Genomic DNA, 22,135 nt, shown 5'->3' with positions numbered 1-22,135 from the left:
GGTGGCTTGTCCAGTTATATCAGTGAGTAAGAATTATATCCACTTTCTTCAAGGAAGTGGGGTTGTTAAAATATACTTGTACCAAGTGCTAAAGGGTTAATCTTTGACAATACTTTTACTACTATGTATGTGTTATACTTTAGCTAAAGAATCATCAATACATGCAGAAATGGACCAAATGATGACATCAGTATCACATCCAACCAATGAACAAGTAGATAACAATGACCAGAAAGAAACAGGCTGTAAGTTAACACAGATATTCATTTTTTTTAACCACATTTAATATGGACTTACAATGTATATTGTTGTCATCTACGTCAATCCAAACTTTCTTGTGAAAAGACTACAGTTCAAATTCACAGGGATTGTTCATTTGTTCGTACGACAGGAACAAGTCAGAGTTCAAATATTTTGTTTTCAGAGTTATCTTCCCGTTCACATCAAACTTATGAATCCTTATGAACACAGCACAGGACAAAGTTCTTGATGGAATGTTGTAAATCTTGCTTGGTTTGTAGGGTATAAGATGAAAATTCCAAATTTTCTAATTATAAGTCTTGACAGCATTTTGCATATTTTTGTGGACACTCTACAGGTCACAATTCTTATCCGATTTGAACGAAACTTGAAATATAGGTTTAGCTCCCTAAGATTTTCGGTTCCTTTCGATATAGGCATGTATCGGACCGTAACTTCATGGATTATGGCCCCTGATTGTATGAAAAATCACGTTTTTAGCTTGTGGACCCTATAGATGTCACAATTTTTACCCGATTTTGTTGAAGCTTGATATATAAGTTTATAACCCAAAGATCTCGGTTCCTTTCGATATTCGCGCATATCGGACCGTAACTTCCTGAATTATGGCCCCTGATTGTACGAAAAATCGTGTTTTTAGCTTGTGGACCCTATAGAGGTCATAATTTTTATCCGATATATAAAAAAGGTTTGAATATATCACCGTTACACCCCAAGGATGATTGAGTTCGAATTTCATAAAAATCGGGCCAAAACTGACAGACAAAATGGCTGCCCCGCATACTCATATAGCGTAAAAATATGGTACATCAAAGTTGTGGACCCTCTAGAGGTCCCAATTTTCTTCTGATTTTGATGAAACTTGAAATGTAAGTTTATAACCCAAAGACCTTGGTCACTTTCGATATTCGTGCATTTCGGATCGTAACTTCCAGAATTATGGCCCCTGATTGTACGAAAAATCACGTTTTTAGCTTCATGTACCTCTATAGGTCACAATTATTATATGATTTATAAAAATCAAATATATCACTGTTATACCGTAATTTTGGCCGAGTTCGAATTTCGTGAAAATCGGACTAAAACTGCCGGACCAAATGGCCGCCCCTGACCCTCTAGAGGTCACAATTTTTATTCGATTTTGATGAAACTTGAAATACATGTTTATAACCCAAAGATATTGGTTCCTTTCGATATTAGCGCGTATCAGATCATAACTTCCTGAATTATGGCCCCTGATTGTTTCATATTGAAGCAAATTGGGATTTAATGTCCTACTTTTCTGCAGCTGGACTTATTATGATGGAATTGTGCATATAATCTTATTATACATGTAACATAATGGAACTTTGTTGTCAAATCAAGAAACAAAAAGGATTGCCAAAAGAAGATGGATACAAATAACTGTCATTATTATGTAAAATATTGGGGTTTTTTTTTATTTCAGTGCATACACCACCAGAACTTGTGGATAATTATATGAATGAGGACAAGAACAGAAACGTTTCAAGTTGTGACCAACCAATTTTACTACAGAACGGACATCTTGATCATGATGTTCCGCACCACTTGCCTATCAATGATAATAGTAACAATTCAAACATTAACAATTCAAGTTCTAATCTTATAAACAGTGCTTCAAATTTTCAGCAAGACTGTATTATTATCACCAATAGTACCTCTAACTGTAGTTCTATCGAACACGTCAACACATACTATTCATCAGTGCCAGTCACTGGTAACATAAATCTACTAAAAAGTACTGACAATCATCCAGTCTTAAACAATATTGAAAATCACGATTACACGATCCAGCAGCCACAATCAGTTTTAAGCGAATCATCAATGAACACGCTGGTAGAACAAGACACAACTTCAACAGTCCAAAACCTAGTAAATCTGAACTCACCCGCCATATCAATAACATCCATTGCATCACCAGACCCTGGTTTCATACCACCATCAGAGAGACGTCCAAATTCAGAGACAAAAACAAAAAGACCTAAAAGAATTACACCAACACCACTTTGTGGAAATGAAGGTATTTTTTTTTTTTTTTTTTAAATTACTGGGGGAGAAAATATACCTGAAATATTAATCTGTGGTAAATAGAGGTTCTTATAAATACCGAAACACAATTGTCATGTGGCTAGGATTAGATTTGACAGTTGAAATCCGGGATGTCTGTTTCCATATACAAATGATTCTAGTCATAATTGCAGCCATCTGGCAATTGTGAGTCGTGACATCATCAAAAAAAAAAGTCTGTTAAATACATGGTTAATATTGATTTTACTCAAATTACAGACCCTTAGTGGGCCTTAGGCTTTTATTTTTGGAATAGTGTTGCCCCAACAAGAATAAAAAGATTACCAGGTGTATGGAACCAGTTATGTTAGTTGTGAGGCGTGAGCATTGCTTTAGTTTATAAGATCTGTCACTAATGCAAGAGTTGGCAATGTGACATGGGGTAGATTGACCTGCCTAACCTGCTGTGTTTAATCCACTGTTACAAATCCATGACCTGTATACATGTAAATTATTCAAATAAATATATATATTTGTTTGGAAATGACCTAGCTTATGTGGAGTGGATGACGTCAATTCCCATTTCTCTCCGATGGTAGTCTCACAATAATAATACTTGGTGGGGTTTTATTTTAAGGCTTTCTTGAAATTCCAACTTACAAAGTGAGTGCTCACCAATGTGTACCAGGTTCCAGTCAAAAGGCCGGTGCCCTACAGCTCCACCACCTCTTACAGTTACATACATGTACAGCACTTACCTATTATGAAACAAAAAGAAACAGAATTTGCCTTAAATGGATCTTACATCAATAATTTTATTTCTTTTCAGTTTTACCCAATATTGGAAAAATTGCTTCACCCCAAAAGCCTTTAGTCGTTATACCAGAAAAGGCAAATGAGATGTCATACAATGGCTATGTTGTCTGTGGGGAATCGTACAAAACCCCGACTACATTTGAAATACAAGAACACAATCCCGAAATATCTAATGGTTTTGAAGAAACATCTGCACATCATTGTGAAACACCTACTAGTCAGTTTAACCCTGTGAATAATGTAAACACAAGTTTCGCTACTTCCGAGTCAAACAGTATTCAGATAATATCCGACTCCTACCCAGAGCTTAGTCAAGCGGAACAGTGTGAGACTAGTGTCTGTGATATCGCGATGTCACCTGGGGGCAAAAATTTGCTACTTCACAACAAACGTTCATTAAAAACAGCTCTCGAGGAAAATCGGATGATATTATCACCTATAACCCCAGTTAATCAGAACTCCCAATCAAGTTCGAGTACCCCTAATAATCAGTTTCCTATCCCTCCGTGTAATTTATCAAAAACTATTATCAAATCCCCAGATAAAGAATTTCGAAAGCCGAACACTACTTGTGCGTCAAGGGCTACGAGAGCATCGCCGAGGATTGCCAAATTATCAAAGGAGAAAGTAGCTCCGACTTGTTATTCTTTGGATCCCCATGATGATAAACCTTCCATTGTGCATGGGTCAACTGACGAAGAAAGTTTTACGGCAGTGCCACTCGGGGTAATATCAAAAAGGCTGTGCCATGTGCGAAACCTAGATTTTGGTCCAGAAGCTGTTGCTGTTAATGGTGAAGACAATCCCATAACAATGCCGAAATCCAAAATTGAAATGAGAAGAGTTGCGACCATTACACATCTTTCTTCGACAGCACTTTCAACTGTATCTAATGGTGGTAAAACTGTGATAAGTCTTACAGATGCCAACGTCCGTGACTGGAAACCTAAAGTTTCTATAGCAAAGAAATCAGCTTCCACTGAAAATACATGTAGCAACAACACTGACAAAAGCAGATCCCCACAATTAATCATACAGAGACTAAGTCCCCAAGAAATTATGCCACTAACTTTAGTACCTAAAGGGAAACGAAAACACAGAAAAGCGCGTAACCTAGATCAGCCAGAAACAAAGGTCAAACCTTCCCCAAAAATATTAGCAGCCGCTAAAAAAGTTGTTTCAACGAAAATACCTGCTTCGGCAGAACCATCAGCGTTATCTAAATTTTCACCTTTGGTTAAAAAAGGGAAAGCAAGTAAAAAGACAAAAACATCACGTCATAAGAAAAGCACCACATCAAAATCGAAAAAAATTGTGCCTCCCGAAATACCGGTGAATACCCCATCTGAAATTGTGAATGTTCCACCGGAAATCGTCGATATTTTGGACGCAGACACTAAAGAATTTAATCAACAATTTGAAATCATCAGTAGTCTGAGTAATAGTGTTCCTGTAATTCAAAGTGTTGATAATACTGCAGATAACGTTAATACTGGTACCATATCACACTTGGATAGTGCAGCCATTTCATTTGAACAGAAGGAAACAAATGAAGCTGCAGAAGTCTTGGCCTCATTGTCCTTGGCAATGCCGAGTAATGCTTTTCCCCCTCCTGTGACAACAGAGCAGACAACAAATGGTAAAAGAAAAGCCATAGATACGAGTATTAACGATTCTTGGAAGGTTTGTACTTTTATAAATATATGTCACCAAAACGAGAGCTGTAGTTGTGGTGTAGTGAGGGCACTGAACTTAAACCTGCAATGTCACAGGTTCGAATCTTGGGACAGTAAATTGGTAGTTTGCATAAAAGGTGTTTTTACAACCTGACTCTAAAGCCAACTGATTGCTAAAAAGATCCACAATGAAGCCTTATATTCGAGAAATTCAAAGTCGAATAAAATGGTCTTTTAATCCAATGAAGTTTAGCGTGACTTGACATTTCTGTATGTTTCAGTTATTTAAACATACACTATGCAAGAGCTAAATCTGCCTATTGCTGGTCTTTCTTTAGGCCTGAAATGTTATCTAAATTATTAATTAGCCATTAATTAACTTATCCAGACCATAATCAACTCTTGATGGCATTGGATACTGTCAAAACTACAAACAGTGATACATGTAATTTGGCTCAGAATGAAGTAATTTGAATGAAATCTTCAATGTTTTCACTTTACATTATTTACATTATTTGGAACTATTATAGCAAGAATGGTCCGTTCTTTATCTAAATCTTACATAATGTATCTTTAATTCATGCACATGTACTGTACTCATTGATCAAATAAAATACATACCAATGAGTGAAATGCTGTTCACTTGATAGCCAGGGGAATGGTGCTTAATCTCTGACGTTTGGCTACGGTAAGAGTGTTTTGTAGGCACTTTGTTACAATATTGTAATTCGATTTTTATACGTCCACATTTCTATTGCCGTTGCCCCCATCCGTCCGTCTGTCGGTTATCATCCAGTTGTTTTAAAATTGATATATGTTGTTTGCATTAGTGAGATGAAGAATCCTATTTAATTTCAATAATTTTCGTTCATTACGTCTAGAGTTATGGCCCTTGTTTCACTTTGTTGAACCTTGTGAACGCTCTAATGCCAAAAGTTAACATCTGATCTTTGTGAAATTTATATGCAATATTTAAATTAGGGAAATTAGAGTTATGGCTCTTGTTTCACTTTGTTTAACCGTGTAATTTATAAGTATTATTTAGATTAGTAAGACGAAGAAGTCTATTGAATTTCAGCAATTTCCGTTTAATATTTCTAGTGTAATGGCCCTTGTTTCACTTTATTGAACCTTGTGAACGCTCTAACGCCAAAAGTTATCACCAAATCTTTGTGAAATTTATATGCATGATTTAAATTAGTGAAACGAAGAAGCTTATTGAATTTCAGAAATTTCCGTTTATTACGTCTAGAGTTATGGTCCTTGTTTCACTTTGTTCAACCTTGTTAATGCTCGATTGATGAAAGTTATCATCCGATATGTATGAAATTTATATGCATCATTTAAATTTGTGAAGAGGTCTGTTGAATTTCAGCAATTTCCGTCAATAATTTCTAGAGTTATGGCGGTTGTGAACCTTATGACATAAGTGATCATCTAATCTGTATGAAATTTATATGCATTATTTAAATTAGTAAAACGAAAAAGCCTGTCAAATTTCAACAATTTCTGTAGATTACTTCCAGAGTTGAGACCCTTGTTTCAGTTTGTAAAACCTTGTGAACCCTCAAACGGCAAAAATTATAATCTGATCTGTATGGAACTGTCTTGTAAAGGCCCCCAATTACCTACAAAGGAATAAATATGCGACAACCCTTGTCGACCGCTCGGACGATTTTGCTGCTGTGGGCGTATGTTTCGTTGCCTGGCAACCTATCTTATTGAGTTTGTATTTCATCTATTACAGTCAGCAGATTCTCCAAATATAGTACAGAAAAAAAAGGTATGTACATTAAATATGAACCATTTATATTGGTTTAGATACATTTATGAACCATTTATACTGGTCATAGGTTAAATATAAACTTTTGATTTCATCTTACTAAGTTGAATATGAATCATGGCCGAATGGTTAGCGTGTGTGCATTGTATCATAAGGTCTGTCATTGAGTCAACTGGCATGGTTTCGATTCCCCAGTTGTATCTGACAAGGAGTAGGGTCGCCTGTCCAACCTCGTGGTTTTTCTCTGGGTCCTCCAGTTTCCTCCCACTGCTTATTAGACCCTACCCTCAAGCGAATTATTAAAGTAAAATTGAACCATGTGTTAGTCCCAAAATGACCAATTAAGTTTGTGTTGAGTGGACGTTAAACCCCATTTCTCTCTCTTTCCGAACCAGTCAAATCTACTTAAGATTTGAGCAATCCGATGGCATCAAGAGATGATTATCAGCTTGTTATGTTAATAAATGTCTAATTTAATAATTATTTATATAACATTTAAGGCCCAAATAAAGACCTGCAATAGACAGATTCAGTTCTTACATAATGTTTTATAGTGGTCGTGAAATGTTAATTATGAACCATTTATAACAGTCGTACAATGTTAAATATGAACCATTTAATTATAGCGGTTTACAATGTTAAACATTAAATTACATGTAATTCTTATTTTTTTGTATTTCAGAAAAGAAAAAAAGCACCTGATTTGAAATCTGTGAACATTGATGCCCTTTTGTCTAAGATAAAATATAAATGATAAAAGAGTTAACTATAAATATTCAGGCTTGTCAACCAATGGAAGCATACAAGCACATCAACATCAACCAATCGAAGCATAAACAATTTGGCTTGTCAACCAATGAAGTCATAAACAATCAGTGCATGTCAGCCAATGGAATCATAAATAATCAGGCTTGTTAACCAATGGAATAAGAACTGATCAAGGCATATCATAACATTGATATGATTGTCTAATAAACAGTAGTAATTTCTATTGTTAAGAGTTTCAAAAAGGTGACTCGCTGACCATGCCACAATTTATCGAAAGCATCATCATCCACAAAAATGTTTCTAACCTCTGTTGAACCATTCCATGTTTTTTATAATACAAAATCACTTGGGATAAGATACCATATTTATTCACCTAATCGAATAGACAGTTTTTATTGGCTAGATGCCATTCAACATCGATGACAAAAATTTCAAGAACAGTTTGGGTAAACTAAACAAAAACACTGGAATGATTCAAAGGTGCTCACAAATATTTCTCACAAACATTGATTCAAATGCAGTTGAATTTAAACTGTTGTTGACTGAGTAACCTGACCTTTTTATTTATATTTGAATATTAAGTTGTTTTCATTAAATTAATATATACAATATTTCATAAAAAAAGACAGAATTAGTTTTAATTTGTTAATTTCAACTGTCTTCATTGACCCTGTCATTGCACAACAGTAGGCTGTTAAACCCCATTTCATTTATTAACTTCAATTGACATTGAATAATGAATACCCCAAAACATCAGTGAAATAGCCCTGTACAGCTACTGGCATATGAATATTTGTGTGAGCACTTAGCACTAAACTGCCCTAGCCAGGGCTCCTTAGAACACCCCGTAGCTGTGACACACACAATACGGTAAGCTATAATGTATCTCGGGTGGTCTATGGGGACAACAGTTTCGATCTGTTCAGGGATGTACTTTTCTCTGATTTTCTTCAAGCAACTGGGGTAGTCTATATTTACATGTACCAAGTGCTAATGGATTAAATTACAAGAAAACATTTATACTTCACTGTCGGTTTATTTTATGTGAAATTTACGGGGAATATTTTGTTATATTGGACAATAGTAAATTTTAGAGATCGATTACAACCCCTTGTCGTCCTTTAAGGGGTTTTGAATCCCTTGTATTTTAAAATATGATAACAAAAAGAATATTGGCACAAAAATGTTTTGGTTTTTTTTGTTGATTTCAAAATTTGACAATCTCTACATACAATATAAACAAGCTAGCTACACCTGTAAGTGTAATCTTTTGAATAGCCTTTTTAATCTGATTGAATCCAAGGAGATAATCTACATTTAATATTTTGGTTTTGTTTTATTAATTAAATGATAAATAATCAATTTGAGTACCTTTTATCGTGGATATAGCCATTTAAAATTAGATGTGCGTAACATGCAAATCACAATCACTGTTGATCAGCCGCTTTGATATTATAAAGAGTTTGGTGAAAGAAACCTACATTACATTATTTTATTTTTGGTTACTATGACAATATGTTTTAGTGGTAAATCAAAGTATATTTTGTCGGCCATTGTTTATGGTTTCAAAGCAAATATTTATTTCTATTTTTTATTTTGTTGTTTTATTGTGTTTTTGTATAGACAGCAAATTTATGGACATGGGTTTTACAATCTAATCAAATTTCTTGTGTTCTTAGAAAATAATTATTTGAGAGTTAAATATATATTTAAAGTTATAAGATTTTTTTCTGGTGTCTTTCAGTCATCAAAGTTTTTGTTTGAGCAACCCATGATATATGATTCTTTAATCAAAATCCATATGTTGGAAGAGAGTCATCCCTATCAGTTATTCAAATTATTAAAATTTCTTGACTCTTTCTTGTATCTAACAGATTAGAATTTAGAAAAGATATTACAATGTATAATCAATCACAACATTCCAGAATAAAAAGCATAACAGACTTTCAGCTTCAGACCATACACAGTAAAAATTAGTTTTCCCAAAATGCTTATCGTTCAAAAAATTGTTACAATCAATCAATGGCCATCATAAGAGCAAAAAAGATGAGAGGGTGAAGTCAATAGAAAATAATGAGAACCCATTACTTTCTATTGACTTCACCCTCTCATCTTTTTTGCTCTTATAGTGGTTCATTAAGAGCTAAAGGATAACTCATTTATATCCATAGACATCGAGGCCAAGATGGCATCTAACCTAAGTTTATTTTTACATTTAACTTGTTGAAGATGCGTTATGTAAGAGCTAAATCTGTCTAATGCAGTCCTTTCTTTTGGCTTTGAATGTTATAAAAATTAAGTTATCATAACAAGCTTATAATCAATTCTCTAGGACATTGGATGGCCATGTTTTAAAGGAGGCAAGTCTCTAACTCAATATCATCCACAGTCTTCAACATTGCAAACACGACTTATTGGTCAATTTAAATCAGTTTTGAGGTTATCTTATGTGAAAATAAGGGCTTCTGATATCCAATATTTACAATAAAATGGAAGTTTTAAAATTGGCACACAAATCGTGATTTAGAATGCTTTCGAGTGCCATTTGTAATGAAGTGACTCAATGAACGAGGCTAAACATATCCCAGAGGAGAATACTACCAGTGTAGATTGGAATAACCAGACGCCAAAGACTGCCATTCAATTTGGACTCTTGGCATATTTCACCAACCATAACTGATAAGAAATTAGTTTATATACATTCATATTACATTATTATGTGTTGCAACCCATTTGTACAGTCCATTTCTAGTTGCCAAAGAATAGAGATTTAGCTCCTTTAAATGGATTTAAACATCCACAAGATTGAACGATAAAATGGACAATCAGGGCCAAGTCTTGGTTGTCAAGTACCGTTGCTATGATAATGAATGATCTATGCTATATCTTCAAACACTCATAACTTTGCTCCGAATAAATTAATTTGAATGAAATTTTCAATATATTCAATTTTCATTATTTGTTTTTGAACTACATGTATATTATAGCAATAATGGTAAGGTCTTTATTTAAATCTTACATAATGTATCTTAATCATCTAAATGTCCAGTCCTTATTTTGTTTCACGGGTCAGCCCTTGTTTTGTTTTTATTGTCAAAATTTCTATCTAAAGAACACTTCTAATTACTTATTTTTTGTTCAATTTAAATAAAAAGGAAAAAATTTATTAACCTTCTGGCTCATCTCTGTTTTTTTTTTAGTCCCAGGTCGGTCTACTACAATTTCTTGCGAACACTCTACAGACAACATTTATCATCCAATCGTTTTAAAATTTATATGTTTTGAGGGTTTTTTTTTACGTTAGTGAGGTGAAGAAGCCCATTGAACTTCAACAGTTTCTGTTTGTTACTTCTAGAGTCATGGCGCTTGTTTTACTTTGTAGAACCTTGTGAATAAAATTTCAATTTCAGAAAATAAGTACCTGAACAAAAACTTCTTTAATTTACACCAATCTGTGTGAAATTTATATGCATTATTTAAATGAGTACAATTTAGAAATTTATCGAATTTCAACAATTTTAATTAATTGCTTCTCGAGTTAAGGTCCTTGTTTCACTTTGTAGAAGGATTTGAACACTCTAACCACAAAAGTTATCATCCAGTCGGTATGATCTTTATATGCAGTATTTTGAAATAAAGAATCCTATTGAATTTTAACAATGTCTGTTAATTTCATCCAGAGTTATGGCAGAAGTTACTGATCTATATGAAATTTATTTGTGTTATTTAAATACTCTGCAATGTTTAGGATATAAATTCTTTTTGTTCAGTATTTTCCATCATTTTAGATGGAATGGCATGTGTAGTAACACTAGGCCAGCTCTATCAAATATATTATCTAACTATTCCTTTATGTAGAAAGTAGGGCAGACAGATTTACATTAATCACAGATGTCCGGTCACTTGAATTATTAGAATACACATGTAAATATTAATACTATTTTCTTGGCAAAATATACATTGTCTTGCTTTCATGTAAAAATGTATCAGATTTAAAGAAATTCATGTAATTTATTTTATATTACTCATAGTTATCTGTCTACTTTTATTTATCAGATGTAAGAATTAAAAAAATCATTTTGATTAACGTTAACTGTTAACACTTGTTTGTTACTGTACATAGAAAAATAAAAAAGTTTGAAACTGTTCAAAATATGTTTAGTGTTTACTTGCCAAAACAGTTATAGTCATTTATTAGTTTGAGATAAATGTATAGAAGCACATGAGCATAGAAAATTATGCCCACATTACAGAAACTACACAAACTCTGGATTGTTTTGGCTATTAAAAATTTGGGGGCCAAATGTACAAGACCGGTATGTCTTTTTGTTTTTTTATGCAGGGGTTGGAGGCCGAATGGTTAGTATGTGCGTGCTGTATCATAAGGTCTGTCATTAAGTCAATTGGCGTGGTTTCGATTCCCTGGTTGTATGTGACAAGGAGTAGAGTCGCCTGTCCAACCTCATAGGTTTTCTCCCACTGCTAATCATCCCTAGCACAAGCGAATTATTGAAATAAGATTGAAGCATGTGTTAGTCCCGAAATGACCTAGTTTGTGTCGTGTGGACGTTAAACCCCATTATGTGTACACCAATGCATACACGAAACAGTGGTGAAAAATCCCGGGGAATTTTCTTGATCAAAACTGGGATCAAACATTTGACCTTGTTAGTGTGGCTCCCTCAAAGAAGTCAGAAATGAAAATGAACAGGACTAGGGAAAGGCTGTATAAAACACTGACTATTACATAAAATGAATAGTTTATTACAGAATTCTTATAACAATCTGGTTAATATATTAATCTCCCTTAAAATATTATATAAACAAATTGAAAGATGATAAAAAATCATAAACAAATTGAAATATGATACAAAATCATAACAAAGACTGAACGATAATAAAATTATCCTTACACATCAATATCTGTGGATATTACTAATCTCTCTTGACAAATATTATCATAAACCCAGTCATACTCATAGACAAGGTCTAGTCAAGAGTCCAGGCCACTTTGGGAAAATTCAATTGAGTGAAATTTCCTCAAATAATTTTTAACTGTCTAGATGTTTATTTCATTTTGCTACTGGAATGATGAACAATTTACTTTATACAACCACATTTGAGGCAGTCTAAGAGCAGTATATAACTCAATGTAATAGCAATTAAGTCTTTCAAGGAACCAGGTATTTAGAAACATTGTTTAGAGCAGTTCTTAACTAACTTGTTATAATAATTTGTATTACATCTCTGTAATATATGAGAAATTGTGTTTAAATATGTCATATTTTGTAACAGCGACTCAGTGGTTGACCATTTGTTCAAACCAACACACACATATCGCTTCCCCTGTAGAGCTGGGATTGCTACGTGTCACTTTACTATTCCCGTTAATACAGACCGAATCATTGGTGATAAATAATGTATATTGAAATATATTAAATGGATAAAAAAAAGTTCAGTGTCCTTACAAAATGTAATTGCATTTATCCATCATAATTGTGAAATTAATTTGATTAAACTGTAATTGGTTTATTACTGGTAGGCCTAGACAGAAAACCATCCTTCCAAATCTCAACTAGAAATCATAGGTCTTTGCCACTACTAATTTCAAGAGCAATACAAAATATAATTGCATCCATCTCTCACAATTTGTACATAAACTAAATCAGAAATCAATTTTTTTTAAAAAATTCACTATATTAAAAGCGTCCTTCCAAATCTCAACTGGAAATCATAGTATAGGTCTTTGCCACTATTATAATCCCAACTATTTTTAGGGTTAATATCAAAAGAATGATTGCATTCAGAATAAGTACTTAAAATAAATGCTAAATCAAGTTTTTCTTAAAAAAATAATTTGATTACATTATAAATAATATATTATTAGCAAACAACTGCAAAACTCTCCTTCCAAATCTCAATAGGAAATCATTGGTCTTGCCACTACTAAAATCCCAACTACTTTTAGCATCAATACCAAATAAATAATTGCATTCAGAATATGCAAAATCATGTTTTTGAAAAAGTTAATTTGATTACATTATAAATACATGTAGTATAATAAACACAACACAATTTATATGGAAAACAATCACTGGTTTATACACATATAGCAGGATGTTTCTACAAGTATTCTCTTGTGGTTATCAAGTACAAATGATAACGATAAAAGAATACTTGTCGAAACATTGTGTTATATGTGTATAAACCAGTGATTGTTTTCCATATAAATTGTGTTGTGTTTTTTAATGTGCTCAATCACTAAATGCCACTCAAGGATTATACATGTAGTATATTATTAGCAGACAACTGCAAAACTCTCCTTCCAAATCTCAACAGGAAATCATACGTCTTGCCACTACTAAAATCCTAACTACTTTTAGCGTCAATACCTTATTAATAATTGCATTCAGAATAAGTAAATACATAAAATAAATGCAAAATTAGGTTTTAAAAAGATTTAATTTCATTACAATTTAAATAGCAAAACTCTCCTTCCACATCTCAATTGGAAATCATAGGTTCTTGCCACTACTTAAATCTCTATCAATACAAAACATAATTGCATTAATTTCTAACAATTTGTACATAAAATAAATGCTAAAACATTTTTTAAAAAATTAAATTGATTACATTGTAGACAATTAAAAACCTTCATTCCAAATCTCCACTGGAAATCATAGGTCTTTGCTACCACTAAATCCCCCATAATCAAGCTTGGATCCAGGATTTTGTCGAGGGGGGGGGGGGGGGCATACATTGGAGCAAAGGGTAATAATCAGAGTGCTGCATGCATTAGTGGTTTGGTGTAGTCCCCAGAATCTTTGTCGCGGCCTCATTAAACAGAAACTAAAATCTGGGAATCCCATTGCTGGCAGCAGGTGCTGGTCTGAACAGTGATGACCAGTCTCAATGGGGTGCCCCCCCCCCCCCCCCAACACGGATTCGCACCTGACAATAATAGATTGCCTTAATTTACAAATGGAAATCACAGTCTTTCTCACTAGTGAACAATCATAGGTCTTTGTCATAAGTGATAGCCCCATAATTACAAAATCTTCAATAAGTTTCATTCAAAATAACAATTGCAGGTCTTTGAAACTAGTAAATAAACTTCACAATTACAAAACATTCTTCGAAATCACAGGTCTTTGTACAGTGTAACTAGTAACACCTAACATTTACAAAACCTTCCTTCCAAATTACAATTGGAAATCATAAGTCTTTGAAAATGGAGAAAACATGTCATGGCAACTAGATAAAACATAATAATAAAACCTTCCTCCCAAATCACAACTAGAAATCATAGGTCTTTGTCACTATTAAAAACCTTCCTTCCAAATTACAATAGGAAATCATAGGTCTTTGTCACTATTAAAAACCTTCCTTCCAAATTACAATAGAAACCATAGGTCTTTGAAAGCCCCACAATTAAAAAGCCTTCAACAATTACTAAAACTGAATAAAATTTGTAAAATATAGGTCTTTGCCTCTAGTAACAAACTGAAAATTACAAAACCTTCCTTTCAAATTAGGATATATTAGACTGTAAAGTAACATTGTATTCTATTGGTTGATTTCAGACTTCTATACAATTAAAACAAGCCTTACATTAGCATTCAATATCAGAATGAAAACAAAGGTCAATATGTTTGGTGAAGAATTATGGTAGCCCTAGTTTTACCATGGAAACATGGAAAATATACGCAGTTTTAAAAATAAAAAAAAAACTGAAAGTATGGTAGTTTATGAATTTCAATATTTAGGGAGCGATTTAGCTAATTTGCAAGCGTATTGAAGATAAGTTGAGGTGCGTCGACAGGCGCAAGACGAAAGCACACGTTAAATGTGAAGGACTGTAAAAGATTGCTGCCATATTGAAAAACATTTGTCTTATACACTGCATAGCCTTATCTATGGATGAAGGTCCAAAAAAACAGTATACCCCGTAAAACACAGGTTAAATTCTTTGAAATTGTAATTTAATTGTAAGTAAATAGACTGACTGACAGGTGAGAACACTAGTTGGTCAATTTCAATGTCCATCAGTCAAGACTGGGAAATATAATTAAATCAAGATCCCTGATGGTTAGTATTATGCTGCTAGTAAATAAACCAATGGGAAGGCTTAGATGACTTTGTTGTTGACAAATTGTTTAGAATAGCGTGGCATACAGTAATCAGTTATTTTTCTTCCTCTTTGAGGCTGCATCCTGAGGTCGTAATATTAGCAGTATTAAAGCTACACAACTTGAAAACAAAGCAAGAATTCCAGGTCCAGAGTTGCTGAATTCCAGAGAAACACCTGCTATAACAGAGGACAACATTCTGGCTATGGACATTATGCTCTGATGTAGTCCAATTGTGGCGCCAATACCTTGATTTTTACCTCGCTCTATCGTTAACGATGTTGTCGCTACTCTTAAAACAGATGTTGCAAGACTCAAAATTGGCAAAAACATCACTAAAATCCACATATTAGGTGATGTTATCAGTCCTAATAAGGTAAATGTTAATAAAAGGGACATGTGTTTGATCAATTTATAATCATTTCTATAACGGTTTGAAATCCTTCCAACAAAAAACCCTGCAAGTGATGCTGTTGCACCACTGAATGACATTAAATATCCATTCATCATGGCACCAACGCCATATTTTTCTCTGGTCATCAACGAAAAATTGCTGCGGAATAAGATCACGGAAAATCCCATCAAGAATTTGATCAAAAACCAATCCCACAAATCTTTCCAATCAATTTGTTTTAAGGAATCCAAAAATAAGCGTGGACTAAAATTGATTTCATCAGAGTTGAGTTTTTTAAGGGAGGTAACTGAGTCTTCTCTGGCTAAATTAAGATGATGTGAAGGTTTCACAGATGGCAAGGTCAACCATATCAAACCTGAAGAAAAAAAAACCAATGGTTTATTTTGACATTCTAAAATATATGCAAACATTATAATCAGATGGAAGAAAACGGGTGAAAAGACCTTTTCTGCATGAGCTCGGGAAAGGGCTTGTTCTATAAGAGCTCAGTGGTTAAAGAACTCTGCTGAAAGGGCCTTTTCTGCCAGAGCTTGGAGGTAAAGAACTCTGGGGAAAGGCCCTTTTCTGTAAGAGACAGATGTAAAGAAATTCGTTAAAAGGGCCTTTTATGCAAGAGCTTGTATGTAAAGAACTCCGTTGAAAGGGCCTTTTCTGCAAGAGCTTGGGGGTAAAGAACTCTGGTGAAACGCCTTTTCTGTAAGAGATCGGATGTAAAGAACTCTGGTGAAAGGGTCTTTTCTGTAAGAGTTTGGATGTAAAGAACTCTGGTTAAAGGGCCTTTACTCTGTTGAAGGGGCCTTTTCTGCAAGAGCTCGGATGTAAAGAACTCAGGTGAAAGGGCCTTTTCTGTAAGAGCTTAGATATAAAGAACTCTAGTTAATGGACCTTTACTGTAAGAGATCGGATATAAAGAACTCTGTTGAAAGGGCCTTTTCTGTACTGTAAGAGCTTGGATGTACTGTAAAAATCTTTGGTAAATCTACAGGTAATTTCATGACCAGAATGACAAGTTACTGCTGTTTCTTCCACTAAGAGAGTTGGATCGAAATTTCAACTAAATGTACAGATGTATCTAAAGTGTAGGACTGTCCATAATAGTTTGTATGAAAGAGACTAGTTTTATTTCCAAGCCTGATCTTTTGACTCAACCAAAAAACGCAATGGACCAATTTTCTACCCCAATAAAATTCCAGCGTTAAAACGATCTTCAGCTTTTTCTCAAATGCAGATTATCCAACCTGGAACTAAGTAACCTCTCTCAGACAGGTGCAATTGCTCTTATGTCATGTCTGACATTTTATCAGGCACTGATTTGTCTTTTTTCTGTGTTTTGATTGATTTTTTCACTACATGCCCTTCACTGGCCAGTACTAGTATGTTATTTCAAGGACTGAAGATTAGACAGTTTTTAGAAACTCACCACTGTTTAAAATGAATATAAAAGCCGATAAAAGTCCGACCATGTTAAAACCACCAGGTAGCTCGGCTATATGTCCTCCGACCATTGGTCCAAGGATAAAACCAATACTTGAAGCTGCATTAAAATGGCCAAGAACAGTATTTCTGTCGTGTGCAGGTATAAAATCTGCCAGATATGATTTAGATATACCCTGACTGTGTTTAAATATACCTGAAAATATACAAGATATGATTTAGATATACCTTCAAGAAAATATATCTTGTTAAATCTCAACATCCTCCCTTTCCTGTAATACCTGAGGTGTATTGCACCACTCTATCTTTGGCTAAAGTCAGCTCTCTACATCAAATTGCCCCAACACTAGAGCTTAAACTTACTCTTACCAATAGTAAAAGTGGCATTTTTCTTACCAAGTGGAAGTCTTGCCAGAAACATCATGGCTATAGATGTCGCTATTCCTAATAAACCATAACCAACTGCTGATAGAAATAGTACCAATGTTAAACTCATTCGACGATCTATTGAATCACTCCAATTTCCCTGAAATATACAATAATATATCTATCAAGACACATACTAAAATAAATTGAATATTAAAACCCCAAAAGTTTTCCAATATCTTACATATCAATTGCCAGGAATAATTTCAACCCATATAAAAAATATTTTGGGGAGACAAATGATACACTGGGACTTCTTTGTCATTAGAAATTAGACATAGCACATTAAAGAGAGACCCTTGTGTCAATAAAACTAATTCTGATTAACATGATTTTCCAGCCTGGTGCAGGCGAGAAAGGCCTGGCAAGGCAATAAGGGATCTACCTGTCTCGGCTTGGTGTGCATGTAAAAGAACCCTTAACAGTTGGAATTCGTTGAGGAGTAAGGTAGATGGAAATGCAGCTGTCCAAGCTGGGCATTCAACCCGATTTCATTTCCTGTCTTTCTTTTTGGCTAACTTCCTATCATGACATCACATAATGTTTCTAAACAAAAACTCATTATAATAGCTTACTATTATGGGTCCTGAAAACAGCTGCATACTTCCATATACTGAACCTGGAAAAGAATTGAATATAGTTTAAAACTTCATCGATGTCAACAACATCAAATGTTAGCTTGATATCTAATCTTTCGAAAATACACAGGGTGTCCATGGATCGGGATATCAAATGGATCTGATAATTTTTGGGCAGATGGTGATTGATGGTTGTGACTAACTGCATATTGTTTGATGTGAGAATTCAATAGAATGGAAGTGAAATGGGGATCAACGTCCTACTCCAACTGAGCTAATGAAGATGGGCCAATAGAATGGCAAAGGTGTTCTAATCAATCTAATAACTTGGCCATCCGACAGTCTAAAGAGTTAATGATTATGGGTTTCTCCGGCGAATAAATGTCTAGTTAATAATTTATGTAACATTTTACGGCAAAAAACAATTGGAAATAGATAGATTTAGCTCCTGCATAATGAATGATATTGGCTATCTAGCAACAACAGAGTTGTAACATTTTGTTTTCTTAAAGTAACTAAGTCTCTAATTTCATCCAAAGTCTTCTACGTTGAAAACACAAATTATTCGTCAATTTAAATCAAAATTGATGTTGTGATCGTCCCGGGAAAAGATGGGCTTCTGATATCCAATACAACTTGGAAATTGTTGTCTTGGTTGCCCTGGTAGCATGAAACCTACCTAATATTCCTGCCAATGTTGATGAAGCACCCAGATCTCTAGCTTGCGGTAAAATTAAGGGTAATATCATACTAACTCCAAATAAATCCTGAAATATATAATCATATACTGTCACAAATATTTCCAATTTCATCTAGTTTTTTTCTGTTAATTTTTCTAATGTGCAGGCCTATCTGATAAATGACAACCTGATACAACTTCTCAAATAAAAACAGTCGGTCTCAAAATTATGCATCGTCGACTAAATGAATTAATGAGGTAAACAAACAATGCCAAAATAGAAGGAAAAATCCCAAATACTTAATATATGTATGAATTTATCTGTACGTTTGATTGTGTTGATAGGATATCACAATACAAGCCATTTTTTCAAAGCTCAAATTAGTAAAAACTGTTTTAAATGTGTTCAGTAATGAAACAGGAGCACCTCAATGAACTATTGCCTCTTGTGTGTAAGTGTGACCTGACAATCACGATTGATCTTGACAAAATCGGTGGTCAAAATTGACTAAGCGTGAACGCTTGATGAAAATATGAGGATATAGTCATATCTTTGCTAATTTACGTATCTTCACTACAACCATACATCGAAAATATAGGTCCATGTAAATTTTGTAATTATTATCACTTTCATAAGAAGTCACAGATTCACAGTACTTTAGGGGCCTATACGTTCTTTCAAAATTCTTAATAAATAACATGAATTCCCATGCGTAGTACTCAATTTTAGTCATGTTATAAGTGTTTTCTGATCATCAGAATTCTGCAAAATATTCCCCCAAAGTTCAGGAACTGGCAATTCAGGGACTGTAGATTCAAAAATTTATCCTTGGGAGCATGTCCCTAGACTGCCCTAGAAAACTCGCGCAAGAGTTTTCTGAACATAAGAATTCTGCAAAATCTTCCCCCAAAGTCCAGGAAATGGCATTTCAGGAACTCTAGTAGATATCGTGGAAGCGTCGCTCGTATTAGGAGCCTGTGCATCAGTCATTTTTGCTCTAAACTCCCACTCGACCCCCCTCCCTGCCCAAACAGAATTCATATGTACGCGCCCCTGCACTTGACAAACACTAGGTTAAATATGGGGCTAAAATATTAAAATATGGTGCAATTTTTATTTCAGTAATTTGCGTGCGTATATGGAAGTTTTTTTTAGACATTGGAGGAAACTGTGTGGTTGAAACCACACCACCTGACTTAATGACAAACCTTATGATCTAAAGGAGCCACGGTGGTTCAGTTAATAAGATGTTCGCTCGCTAACCTGGAGGTCCCGTGTTCAATCCTGGTGTGGGTTGAGAAATATCAAGGTCTCATGTACACATTGTGACATTGGTGTGCTCATAAAATAACCCTTAGCTTGGGAATTCGATATACTGGTAAGAGTAGGCCATAGGGCTGCTGTCCGGGCAAAATTTCCCTCATAGCACATGCTATTATTAGCCCAATCGGAGAAGAACAACAGGATGTTAAACCCCATTTTATTCCATTAACGGTACATTCATGATCTAAAGCAATAAACAGACAGATATTCAACATATCAGATATTCAACATATCAGATATTCAACATATTGTTTACTCTGATAAAAAGATTGAGGATCGTTATAGGGGTGCACACCCGTCGGACCTGCCTTCCAATGAATGCGATGTATTGCGGCTCCAGTGTATCAAACGCCGTATACCTCATTATTTTAGATGCCATCAATCAATTATCAATATGATGAAATCAGAAATGATTCGTGTAAGCGTTTGTTATTGTTTGTATTATTCATTTCCTCGCTGAACTAAATATCACAAATATATACCTACCAAAAATCCAGAAAAATAGATGATATATTCAGGTGGAACGATGCTACTAATGCCATGGTCATCATCATCAGGAGGGACCGAGAGGGTGTACTTTCGCTTTTTCATGTTGACTGCAATGTGGTCGTGTTGAATTTGGGTGTCAATCCAAGGGAGATAACTGGACGTGGGATTAAAATCACTGAACCGTGAAATCTTGGATATTACCGGTTTTAAAACGTCGTTTCATGTTCAAAAGCAACCTGTTACCGTTAGAACTAGACCATACACAATAGACGTGTAAATGTATTACACAGCAGGTTACTTGCAACCACATGTTGTCATACTTTAATTAGAAAAGTAAATGTAGCCAACCATGGGTTTCAGATATTCTTTAGAATCTGTGCAGGATTTATCACGTGCAGTTAAGAATATCCCACATGAAATATGAGGGTCACCAACCTTGTAAGAAGAACCAGCTATGGTCATTTTAGAGAAAAGAAAACGACATTTTAAAAAAAAAGAAAATCCCTAAATTCAAATATTTCCCATAAATTGCCTATTGATTTTTTATTTTTTTTAATTATTTTTTTATGAATGATCTTGTCTACTACTTCAATATATATAGGCTAACTATTAAATTTTTCCGAATACCATTTGAGGCTATGAGGAATTTATTTTGAGACGTAGTGTTTGCTATATGCTAAAACATATAAATTACATGATGCTATATCATAAGGCCTGTCTGAGTCAACTGGCGTGGTTTCGAATCCCCGGATGTACGTGACAAGGAGTAGGGTCGCCTGTCCAACCTCGTGGGTTTTCTCCGGGTCCTCCGGTTTCCGCCCACCGCTAAAGACCCGCTACGCACAGGCAAATTATTGAAATAAAATTAATACCATATCTTAGTCCCGAAATGACCTAGTTTGTGTCGAGTGGACGTTAAACCCCATTTCCCCCTCTCTCGCTTGGTAGATAACTGTCATCATGCTATAATAGAACTAAGCTCAGCTCAGCTACTCATATATACACGGCGCGAAAATCTGCCAAATCTCTAAAACTACTTTGACGCAACGTATCACGTGACGTGACGATATGGATACGTGATACGGATGGGAAAAATTCCGCTTGCCAAAAGTCTCTATTTTGATATAAAATAACCTTGTCAACTTATCATGTTTGAAAAAATGTTGTGTGTCACTCTTCTTAATCTGTTGCATGGGTATGTTGGTCTAAGAACAAAGTTTTCCCCAGGGAGGAAAAATAGTAGGTCTCAACATAAGTGCAGTCACTGCAGTCGGTCTCAAAATTATGCATACGTCACACAAAACTATAGTCGGTCTCAAAAAAAGTGTT

The 22,135-nt window shown here is 34.5% G+C and overlaps 2 protein-coding genes across 2 annotated transcripts; one reads left to right on the top strand and one right to left on the bottom strand.

The window, feature by feature from the left end:
* Positions 1–6: 6 nt before the first annotated feature.
* Positions 7–11,468, top strand: LOC130010385 (probable serine/threonine-protein kinase nek3). The gene is made up of 5 exons (XM_050534604.2): positions 7–245; positions 1,709–2,302; positions 3,119–4,788; positions 6,529–6,564; positions 7,247–11,468. The coding sequence occupies exons 1-5, from the start codon at positions 128–130 to the stop codon at positions 7,316–7,318; spliced, it is 2,490 nt and encodes an 829-aa protein (XP_050390561.1). The 5' UTR covers positions 7–127; the 3' UTR covers positions 7,319–11,468.
* Positions 11,469–12,075: 607 nt separating this feature from the next.
* LOC126809817 (major facilitator superfamily domain-containing protein 9) lies at positions 12,076–20,941 on the bottom strand. The gene is made up of 6 exons (XM_050534605.1): positions 20,804–20,941; positions 18,994–19,081; positions 18,312–18,355; positions 17,707–17,836; positions 17,297–17,506; positions 12,076–16,231 (listed from the first exon to the last, which is right to left on the bottom strand). Exons 1-6 carry the CDS (start codon positions 20,906–20,908, stop codon positions 15,513–15,515), a joined length of 1,296 nt encoding a protein of 431 aa, XP_050390562.1. The 5' UTR covers positions 20,909–20,941; the 3' UTR covers positions 12,076–15,512.
* Between the last annotated feature and the right edge of the window lie 1,194 nt (positions 20,942–22,135).

This window comes from Patella vulgata, chromosome 2 (assembly GCF_932274485.2).
Source record: "Patella vulgata chromosome 2, xgPatVulg1.2, whole genome shotgun sequence".
Classification (NCBI taxonomy): Eukaryota; Metazoa; Mollusca; class Gastropoda; family Patellidae; genus Patella; species Patella vulgata.
This window is presented reverse-complemented; position numbering and strand designations above follow the sequence as displayed.

What these genes read in the sequence shown, in the direction of transcription:
- LOC126809817 (XM_050534605.1), bottom strand. Translation starts at nt 20,908, where the DNA reads ATGAAAAAGCGAAAGTACACCCTCTCGGTCCCTCCTGATGATGATGAC. An exon ending in AACATTGGCAGGAATATTAG is followed by an intron (nt 18,356 to 18,993) that starts GTAGGTTTCATG and finishes ATTCTTTTCCAG; the next exon opens with GTTCAGTATATGGAAGTATG. An exon ending in TATATTCATTTTAAACAGTG is followed by an intron (nt 16,232 to 17,296) that starts GTGAGTTTCTAA and finishes TTTTTTCTTCAG; the next exon opens with GTTTGATATGGTTGACCTTG.
- LOC130010385 (XM_050534604.2), top strand. Translation starts at nt 128, where the DNA reads ATGTGTTATACTTTAGCTAAAGAATCATCAATACATGCAGAAATGGAC. An exon ending in GTATTAACGATTCTTGGAAG is followed by an intron (nt 4,789 to 6,528) that starts GTTTGTACTTTT and finishes CATCTATTACAG; the next exon opens with TCAGCAGATTCTCCAAATAT. An exon ending in ATATAGTACAGAAAAAAAAG is followed by an intron (nt 6,565 to 7,246) that starts GTATGTACATTA and finishes TTTGTATTTCAG; the next exon opens with AAAAGAAAAAAAGCACCTGA.